The following is a 10,639-nucleotide window of genomic DNA, read 5'->3' as shown; positions in this document are numbered from 1 at the left end:
CTGTAAATAAAGAGATTGGGTGTTTAGCACTTGTGTCTTCCATACCGAGACATCCAAGAGAAACATCAGAAACAGAGAACACTCCCCAGGTTCCCTCCCCGGCCCCAGCTGGGGACCCCTAACACCATTCCCCAGGGATCATTCTTCCTTGTGCTCCCACAGGGCTTGTGACACTGCTGCCTCTGGTTTCATTTCCTGCTTCCTGAAAATACAAGCCAGTGGTTTTCAACCTTGACTGTACATTAGATTAATCTAGGGAGCTTTTACAAAATAAGTCTGGGCCCCAAGCCAGACCAAATGTATCAGACTCTCAGGGGGTGAGGCCCAAGCTTCAAAATTCTAGAAAACCCTTACTCCTTATATCTGCCACCAGATATATAATTTCTCTGCCTACCTTGTTAGTTTGGAGCAGAGTTCTTATACTCTTCAAAATGAGGCACAACACTTTATTTAAGAAAGCCAGCTAACTTGCTTGGTTTAATACTGGGTAAAAGAGCTTTTCACTTGTTTTCCCCAAGGTACCTGTAATAATTGGGCTTGAACGGCCCATTTTTGTTGAGTCCCAGATATTTCGCTTGGTCATCTGTCAGCTCTGTCAGGTGGGCATCAAATGATGGCAGGTGCAAGCTGGCAACGTACTCATCTAGGAAGAACACAGTGGCAGGGGGCAGACTCCATTTCAACCTGCCTCTCAGGGCAAAACCTCCCCCTATTTTCATCTGAGGCTTTATGAGAAAGAGGACAAGGAATGGAATAACTGTGAAAGCATCAAAATACTTGCTTAAAGAACCCTCAAAGTTGCCTTTTTGGCAGGGCACTTCCCTCTGTACATCCAGAGTGCATTTAGAAAGCCATCTGCCAGGGTAACAAGATGGGGAGAGAGGGGGCTTGTACCTCCCCCTCCTTTTCTGGCAAAGCTTCTGGCTTTACTCCAGGGGCCAACATGCTATGTATTACTCTCATCTTCCTGCAGCAACTTCCTTAACTTGAATTACACTCAAACTACGACACAAAGTAGACACCGGTAGCTCAAAAGACCTTTGTGTCATTAAGATTTATTTAGAATAACATCCATAAGGGCCTCAAATTTTCGGATCATGGATTTCTAAGGCAGCTGTTGCAAATTTATTACTCTTCCCTGGATAAACTTCTTGGGCTTTACTTTTATGAATATGAATTCAAGAAAAAAAAAACCCAATTGTTGGAGGAGATGAGAGTGAGAAGTCTTTCAGCTTTAATCAAGGGGACGGGCTGACCAATTACAGATGGGAGGTGGGCACGGCTATTCAAGAAGGGAAAAATCAGAGGGGACGTGTTTTCCACACGAACACAACACCATCCCCTAGAATCTCAAAGGCTGCATTACTTACACAGAGGATGGATAAAACCTAGATTTCTTTCTGTTTCTCTTTCCTTGGTCACAGGCTATAGTCACTGGAGGTAGGAAGTTTACTGAACTTCATAAGGCTACTCAGACTAAGAGCGTCTACCCTAAACCACCGTGCTAAACACTTATGCTCGTTAGCTGTCTTACTACAATTCTGCAGTGTATAGAAGTATTACTCTCACTTTATTAATGAAGAAACTGAGGCTCGTGGCGATTACAACTTGTCCTGAGGTCCAGAAACCATGAAAGGTTAGGATGGGGATTAGAACTTTGACTCTAAATCCAGTACTTGTCATGGTAATCGTTTCACCAAACCATGCAACAGTGTGAGGTTCAGCACAGGCTCCTACTGTTTCTCACTCACCCATTTTCTTAGGAAGCAGGTATACATCTTGTTTGTACCGTCCCTCAGGTGCATTATAGAGTTCTATCAGTGCCAAAGCCTAGGTTGGGAAAAGAGGGAGAAAAAAATAGAAACACTTCTTAGACAGGGACATAAAAATAAAACTAGATGTAACAGGGTCTTGGGGAAGTGCTATAGTGATCTGTCATAGTGACAGCACCCAGGCCGTGGCCTGGAATAACCACCACCACGTCGTAAAACGATTTGCTGCTGTTTTTGTTTAGTTCCTAATAAAAGAGCAGACTAAATACAACTAAGCTGGAACACTACGCTCTCAGCTAACACAGCCAACTCAAAGGGACACAAACACCCAGTCTGCCTGACTGATGACCCTTCCCTACACTTGCGAAGGCCCGCCTTGCCCACCTGCGACCTGGAACGGGTTGAAGAGAAGACAGCAGGGCACACTCTCATTGGAACTCTGCCCGAGGCCCTGTCCCACTAATCCCAGGGCAGGAGAAGCAGGCATTTGGTCACATACCTGTGTTGTAGCTGTGATGGACAGAACAAAGGTGGGGACTGTGGAGCAGCTCAAATTGAGCAGACGACCCTGGAAAGGTAAGAGAGCCCTGGCGTGAGTTTTGCTTCCCTTCGGGTCTCAGATTCCAAGGTCATACAAGCTAAGCAAATGCAACTCAAGACGGCAGAGAAAGAATTATAGTTCCAGATCAGGACTCAAGATTGTATCTTATTTTCTTCGGTCCACCTGAGTATGACAAGCCGAAGAATCAGCTGTGGTCAGGAAATAGTATGTTACTTGGTAAAAGGTAGATATTTTTTTGAATGGTTCTATGTTAGGGACCAGAAAATGTATGAAATAGATCTGTATCCAAAGACAGAGTTCAGGGAAACGAGGCATAACGTCTCTTCCCTGGCCCCCTTCCGCCACGGATCTGTGTGCACTGCCAAAGCCCTTTGGAGCACGTACCTCTGCCAGGAGGACGACGCGTTTGCCATCTGGCCAAATGACATGGTCCACCTGAGAACGCACTCGCTCCCATGTCAGCTCTGGAGTGCGGAGGCTGGTCTGAAAGGAAGACAGCACAGTTGACTGTGGCTGTAATGGAAGGAAGGGGGAAACGGCCTTGCAGTCAATGAATGAGAGAAGCCATACCACATCAATTTCCGTGTTGGAGTGGCCCATATTGCATACGATACAACTGTTTTTCATGCGGTCCAAATGCTCCCGTGTCACTACATTCTTATTTCCTAAAAGTAAAGGGAGAATGACTGAAGGAAGTTGTTGGGAAACAAAGGTACCAAGTGGCTTTCAGTAGAACATGGGAAAGAGGAGGTTCGCTGCACGAAAGGGCATGCATACTTTGTGAGGAAAGTGTATACTGCATGACCACTCTTCAGGCTTGGTTATTTGGTTTTAAGATTAAAGAGTATGAAAAGCCCTCAGGGAAAAAGGCTCTTTGATCTGGAAAACATGTTAAGGTTCTGGTATCTTCTTCTAGTTCTGAGACTTCTACATCGAGCATAGGTCTCACCTACTTTATGTGAAGGTCAGACCTCTTTCAAGATCTGGCCTCAGAGTTACCATTCCTCCACGCACCTCAAAGCGTTGATACTTACCTGTGCAAGTTATTACGACATCAACTTGCCGGATGACTTCATTTAGCTTTACCACCCTGAACCCATCCATGCTGGAAGAAAAGGAAGGAACACTATGAGCAAACAAGGAAGCAGTGGGACAGAAGCTGGTCACAAAATGAGACCGCTAAACTCCCTTGCAAAGTCAGGTCCAGGGCCACCTCACAGGGATGTAAGTGACAAGCTGTGCTAAACTACAGACTGGCCTCTTCAGACTCCCCGAGACTCCATTCAGGAAGGGAAAATGCCAAGAAGCTCCAGGCGGGCCCCAGGATTAAAATGGAGGGAACAGAGTCATCCTAGCCTTCTCCTCCTCTGAGAGATTTCTGCAAGGAATGGTTAATACGATCCATCATGAACTCTCAGAAACACGAGGTGCTGGGGTCAGTCTAATCGTATTACCATTCTGTTCTTACCAGGCCTGCAGAGCACAGATGGGGTCGATTTCTGTGATGTAGACAATCGCTCCGAGGGCCTTGAGAGCAGCACAGCAGCCCTTTCCCACCTGCAAGGTGTAAGAAAGAAGTCAGGGAGACCAGCCCTTTACGGCATGGGTACTGGGGCAGGTAGGCTCTTCGGGAGATGGGGATTAACTTCCCTGAAATCACCAATCATCTAGTGAGCCCTTGCGGGGATGCTCCAATCCAAGCAGAGCAGAAAAAGATCCAGATTATGCTGTGACCCCTGGTCAGAGAGGGGATTTAGCGGACATTCAGATTCATAGCAAGGGCTGGGGCTTGGGACAGTAAAAGAAATAAGGAGATCAAATAGGTGTTACCATTAGGAAAACAAAACCAAGGAAGAGCAACTGTGACCTCTCCTATCTTACTCCAGAAAAACCTGATTAACTCTCATCTGAGAGGCTTCTAACTCAAGGATGGCCCAGCAGCTCAGACACTTCCGTGGGTCACAGATGACAACAAAATCTCCTTCACCTTTTCTAGTTTGCAAATCATCAACTACATATCACTTTGGATCCCACCCTTCACTCCAGTACCAAGGCACTTGTGTGGCTAAATCGCTACATATTCACTTGAACGGAGTCCTATAAAAGATAAGTGTTCGGGGGGGGGAGGGGGGGGATGCCAACACTCCATTCCGCAAGACAATGTGGGATGTGAAGATTCAGTTCACTCTGTACGTCTCTATTCAAATATCTGAATGAAGCACTTGGGCTATTATTTTGAGATACATTATCTAAAAGCATGCTTTATCCTCACATCCGTGACCACACTGACAGCACAGATCTCCTTCACTCAACATTTCTAGTAAGTCTAAGAAAAGACAGCCTGAGGCCCAGCTATTTACCTCACCATAGCCACACACCACCACTTGTTTCCCACCAAACATCACATCTGTGGTCCTCTTCAGGCTGTGGAAAACAGACAAGGGCTCAACTTAAACATTATTAGCCCAAACACAGTCCCTCTGCACACAATGAAAAGAACGCTGGCTGGAAGCTGGCCGGGCTCAGTATGAAATGGACCCCTCTAACAAACCTTTAAAGCCAAAGGAAGACCATGGGACAAGACTGGAGGGGTATCAGATTAACACTGCAAGCCAAGCCAAATCTGTCCCCTGTAAGTTTGAGTATCTATACATTTCAACTTACCCATCCAAAATGGACTCTCGGCAGCAGTACAAGTTATCAAACTTCTGTTTGGTAACAGAATCATTGACATTCATGGCCGGAACACAGAGCTTCCCCGCTTTGGAGAGCTGATATAGCCTAAAGGGAGAAGAAGCCACAAAAACAGATAAAAATGGAGTTAGCTGGTAAAACACAATCCGCAGCAAAATCTGCCTCATTCTCTTCCAGCTCCATGCTGCCCCCCCCAGTCTTATCTATTGCCCAACAATATCAGTGAAACAAGATCATTTCCTCGTCATCTGTCCTCACACCTCTTTCCATTTTCTCTCCCCCTGAGCCCTCCCCCCTTTTTTTGGAAGGGAAAAAAACCCCCTTTCGATTGAAGAAATCTACTTCTCTCCCATAAAAGGGGATGTATTTCCTTAGACCAGCATTTTCTCAGTATATATATAAAAACATGCCCACCCCTGACAAACGAAGATTATCAATGGCTCTGCTTTGGTTCCCTCGGTGTGCGTGAGCATGTGCGACGTGCCCCCGACTGAGAAACACTCTTTCAGATAGGGATCTTTTATGTTTTCCGACAAGCCAAGAATATTTTGCCCAGTTTTACTTTTTGTAGTGTGTATAACGTATAGTTTTACAAAAGGATTTTTTTTATATTTCAAATATAAAATTATAATACAATATCGAGTACAGTTTCTCCAGATATATTCACTGCCTACACCTCCCAGCATTGGCTGAGACTCACAGTGGACTAAGTGGAAAAGACAAATGTGTGAACTAGAACCTGAGATAACTTCCTTCTAGGGTCTCCTGGATTCTTCAAAAGTAAAAACTCAGAGGTTTTATCTAATGAAGATGCTCCCGATTTAGTCACAAGTCTGAAATACAGCCCTAAAGCCTAACAGAGACCAGAAGACTTTGCTGAGGCAAGAACACAAGGGGCAGCTACTCCAGAATCTGTTACCTGTGAACACCAGTCACGCTCTCTTCCACAATGCCTCGGATCTTCTTAAACACGTTTGGGTACTTCTTATAAACCCAGTGGGTTAAGTCTCCCCCATCATCCAGGATCTACAGAACAGCCAGAAGACTTCTATGGGCATTCAGGCTGCTAGAGCTGGGGGGAACTTTGAACCCACTTTCTGTACTAGCAAGAGAGCCCTGTATGTTTTGGAAGAGCACTGCTCAGAGCTCCTTAGAGCAGGTTTAGACAGTGGAAACACAGTCAAATTTGTCGGTGTAAAATGGTTAAGAGGATTCCTAAGTCTGTTCTTGGCTAGAGTGAAGAGTATTAGGCTAATCACAGACTCGTTTTTAGTCTAGAGTCTTGAAATATATAACTCCTTGGAATGCAAAGGGAGAGCTGGGGCAGGAAGGGAAGAAACCAGAATCCTACTCCAAAGAGGTACCACATTCCTTCTTTCTCTCTCTTTCTGCCGTGTTTGAGCCACATGTGTTCACTTTGGTCTTACCCTTCCCCCACCGATCCATTCAGTGCCATTCAGTGCTCCGACCCATTCTGAATAGGTTATCAAGCTAAACACTTTGGCAACAAAGTAAGTGCAGTAAAAACAAACATCCAAAACATATGCAGGGAGCCATGCTTTGAGGGAAAAAAGGAAACAAATCTGTGGTCAAAGTGCAGGATGAATACGCATTATTACCATGTTAGCTTGCCAGGCATCCATGTTCACACAGCGGTCAATACACCACCAGAAGTCATCCTCCGACTCCCCCTTCCAAGCAAACACCGCAACTCCTGTGGGGACGGGGACAAATCAGCTGGCCTTCCTTCCTGGAGTTCCCAAACCAATTCCACTTGCTGAGAGCCACACGGAGAGAAAGGCTACAGAACCGATGCTGGAAAGGAAACCACTTCCAAAGGGCAAAAAGTCAAAAGAGCACCTTTAGCTCAGAAATCGGTAATGAATCTAAGAGATTTTTATTGTTAGAAAGTATTCTGGAACCTTAAAGTGTTATTCTCTTTGGCCAATTTCATACTTGGAACTCTGTCCTAAGGAGATAAAATGAAGTGGGAATTAAAAGAAAGTTGTTCACTGGAACATTATTCACATTAGCAAATATCTTGAAACAACCTAAATGTTTAGCATGAGTGTAACAGTGACGTAAAATCACGGGGCTGTGTGGTTATTACAAATGCTGCCATCAAGCTTTCAGTGACATGGGAAACTACTTCTGAAAATGTTATGTTTTAGGTTATAAAATTGTATACATACTGAGATTTATTTATCTCTGTAAAAAATGAAGAAAAGGAAAAAAATGTGTCAAATATCCCTGTGTATTAGGATTATTATCATTATTATTCTGGAAACTCCTCTCAATTTTCTGCAATAAACACCAGAAAAAGGTAATCAAGAAAAACAGAAGTATTAAAAAATTGCTCTCTGAGGATCTCTGGGAGACGGGAGGTCCTTCAAGAAACTTCATGGTTCAAGGGCGCCTGGGTGGCTCAGTCCGTTAACCCTCTGACTTCGGCTCAGATCATGATCTCTTGGTCCGTGGGTTTGAGCCCTGCAATGGGTTCTGTGCTGACAGCTCAGAGCCTGCTTCAGATTCTGTGTCTTCCTCTCTCTCTGCCCCTCCCCTGCTTGCATTCTGTCTCTGTCTCTCTCTCAAAAATAAACACTAAAAAAAATTTTTTTAAATTTCATGGTAGTTTTCTTCTGAACATTTTAACAATAAAAAATGTTTTCTGCTTAACTGAACTTACAAGCAGTCCATGTATTTTCAATGTGGCATCGAACACCACATTATCCAATGAACTACTAATACAGAAGGCACTTCTTAATTTGTGTTCTCTCAAAAGTGATGAGCCTTTGGTGAAAAAAAGACCAGCTGAACTCCTATACCTCACACAGTTGAATATTACTTATTTGTTCATTTAACATCGTAAGCAAGCACTTCCCCATGTAATTAAGATTCTTTTCAAGGGTTGGTCATTCTTAATGATCACGTGATATTTCATCACGGATACAGACCTTCATTTATTACCCATTTTCTTCCTATTGATATTCTTAATACCCTCCAAATTTTACAGCCCCTTATAGGATACTGTAAGGCCTATTTCAATACATAAACACTACATTTAGATAATTATTCTGAGACAAAGGTGGTGAAAGAAGCTGAACTTACCAGCCTCAGCCAGCGCTGCGGCCACCTCATTCTGAGTGGAATAGATGTTGCAAGCAGACCAGCGGCACTGGGCCCCCAGGGCACAGAGTGTCTCAATCAACACCTACGCAGATATGGAGGAAGACAGGGTGAGAAAGAGGAGGGCCAGATAGGGGTAGAATGTGCGAGAACAGTACCCAGCAACTCTGCAGCAACCTGGCTGCACTGCGACACCACAGAAGGGTATAACCCAGCGAGCAGCACACTAGTACCTAACTTCACCCGAAAGATGTGTGCCGAAGTCTTTACATTTTCCTAACAACCATATTTTTGCAAATTGAGATCTCCTGAAGTCAGGTTTGTTACAGGTTGTACGTATGCACGCAAGGAAGAAAACCCCATTATTGTGTAACAGGAGGCCCCACCTAATGGTCATTTGCATTTGGAATTTAGAGACTGGATGGATAGGGAAGGAAAAGCAACTAAGAGAAAAATTTATGTTTTCTCCACATCAGAAGTCCCTCCTTTTTCTCCCAGTAAACTCACCGCTGTCTGGGCTGTGATGTGTGTACAGCCCACTATTTTAGCACCAGCCAAAGGCTTCTCCCCCTGAGCACGTTTCCTGAGTGAAATCAGAGCAGACATGTCTGTGAAAGAACAGAGGATTTGAGCCAGGTCTGCACTAGCAATATTACCAAGTCCTGCCCCAGCAACATCTAAGGCTGATCTTTATCTGTTGAGATATTGCAAGATATGGCAGATATCCATGTTTCCTCCATGACTGGCAGCTTCAACAGCAGAACAGTGAGTAGCTGTCATCCAATCACTTGGAATATCTTCCTCCACTGTTTCAGCCTTATACACAGAGGACTGAACGGAGAATGAAGTAACGTCTCAAATCTGATTGAAATGGATGGTGAGTCTCCTCATTCATTTGAGAGGAGAGGGAAGTGGGTATGGCAGTGGCTAATGGGCTCCTGTATGTAATCATCAGACCAGGAAGGAAGAACTTCACCCCCAGCAGATGAACATTTGTTTCTCTCTGCTGTCGAAGCCCATTCTGTCAGCCCATTTGGTTTCCATACCACCCACCCCACTCCCTGAGTGGAGCATGCCTTCAGTGGGAAAGCAACAAGAGTAAAAAGACTTTATGGGGAGTGGGGTGAGTGAGGAAACCAAAATTTAGTTGCCAGTCACCTTTACTCTAGCTCCAGCAGAGGGTGCTCAGGACCCTAAGTCACCACACACTTAGCTGAAAACCCTCCCACATTTGCTGCCTCTGGGAACTGTGGGTCTCTGAGATTGGCAGCTACGGTAGGATCCTGCAGAACTAACCACTGTGTAGTGGTCCGGGACTTGCTGACTCCACAGGCAGATCTCCAAATACGGTATCGTGGGGGAGGAACACAGAAACAACTCTGCGTAATTACTACATGCTGAGAACAGGAAGCAAGGAGAACGAGAACCTTGAGGCTCTGGCTCCAAGAGAGATCGGCTTATACAAGAATCCAGAACACTGAATGTTCCCAGGGGACTTGCAAGTCAGTTTTCAAGTGTGAAGTTGTCTATGGATCCTGATGACTGGCAAGGGGTTTCTTCTGGCCCCCTCCCCACTCCCTTTCTTTACCTTGCTCAGCAATCTCAATCTCCCGGCGTCCAAATTCTGCCTGCTTGATGTTCTTCACGCAGAAATTGCTGCTGCCCTTGGAGTTGGTTTGCTGCTTCTCTCGGGGGGAAACCTCATCATCGGAGCTATCTGTGTAGGATGCAGCTAGAGCCAGGAGAGAAGGAAACAAGGATAGAAAAACCTCACTAGCCCCCAACTCCACAAAGTGCACTTCCCAAAGGACTCGTTTAAGTTGCATGAACTCTTAACTGCAGCCATTTTTTACATCACTCTCAGCTCTACTCTTCCAGAGTAACACACAGGAATGAAATCAAGTGGATCTTTCAGTGTTGTGGCCCCTTTATCCACCCTAATGACACTCTGCCATTAGTGCTCATAACAAGAAGCTACTGACCCCGATACTGCACAGCTCTCATGAATCCCAAAATAACAGGGGCACTTGGTCCCAACCTGGATTGGAACCAGACACAGCAAAAATGGAAGAATAATTTAGGGCATATAAGGAACGCAATTTTTGTAGATCACTGCTTTTCACACTTAAGCATCTAAAGCAATCATCAGAATCACGTGGAAGGTTAAAATACAAATGGCTAGGCCCCACTGCCAGAAATTCCCATTCAGTAGGTCTCAGACAGGACCCAAGAATTACTATTTCTAACAAGTTCCCAGCAGTTGCTGACACTGCTGTTAGAAAGTCACATTCAGAGAACCACTAATAAAGATGACGGTGACAAGAAAATCTTACAAGGGATTTTCTACTGGGTTATGCTCAAGAAATATGGAGATGGAAAGAAAGGACTCAAAGGCGAGCAGCTCTAGTAGTACTGTCAGGCCTAAGATCACTCAGGATGTTCAACATTAAAAAAAGCAGCTTCGCATAAAGGCTAAAAATGTCCT

The 10,639-nt window shown here is 44.8% G+C and overlaps 1 protein-coding gene across 1 annotated transcript in view; it reads right to left on the bottom strand.

Annotated features, from left to right (window-relative positions):
- The window catches only part of AHCYL1 (adenosylhomocysteinase like 1), a 38,293-nt gene that overhangs the window by 2,080 nt on the left and 25,574 nt on the right, over positions 1 to 10,639 (bottom strand). Inside the window, exons 3-16 of the mRNA XM_077765601.1 lie at positions 9,743 to 9,886; positions 8,662 to 8,762; positions 8,137 to 8,239; positions 6,648 to 6,742; positions 5,948 to 6,054; positions 4,999 to 5,115; positions 4,695 to 4,758; positions 3,803 to 3,891; positions 3,369 to 3,439; positions 2,905 to 2,999; positions 2,719 to 2,817; positions 2,272 to 2,340; positions 1,752 to 1,830; positions 523 to 643 (exon numbers count right to left, since the gene is read on the bottom strand). Of these exons, the coding sequence (XP_077621727.1) occupies positions 523 to 643; positions 1,752 to 1,830; positions 2,272 to 2,340; positions 2,719 to 2,817; positions 2,905 to 2,999; positions 3,369 to 3,439; positions 3,803 to 3,891; positions 4,695 to 4,758; positions 4,999 to 5,115; positions 5,948 to 6,054; positions 6,648 to 6,742; positions 8,137 to 8,239; positions 8,662 to 8,762; positions 9,743 to 9,886 (1,354 nt within the window). The remainder of the gene's footprint in view (positions 1 to 522; positions 644 to 1,751; positions 1,831 to 2,271; positions 2,341 to 2,718; positions 2,818 to 2,904; positions 3,000 to 3,368; positions 3,440 to 3,802; positions 3,892 to 4,694; positions 4,759 to 4,998; positions 5,116 to 5,947; positions 6,055 to 6,647; positions 6,743 to 8,136; positions 8,240 to 8,661; positions 8,763 to 9,742; positions 9,887 to 10,639) is intronic.

This window comes from Crocuta crocuta, unplaced genomic scaffold (assembly GCF_008692635.1).
Source record: "Crocuta crocuta isolate KB4526 unplaced genomic scaffold, BGI_CrCroc_1.0 scaffold274, whole genome shotgun sequence".
Lineage (NCBI taxonomy): Eukaryota > Metazoa > Chordata > Mammalia > Carnivora > Hyaenidae > Crocuta > Crocuta crocuta.
The sequence above is the reverse complement of the archived record's forward strand: the minus strand, read 5'-3'. Positions and strand labels throughout refer to the sequence as shown.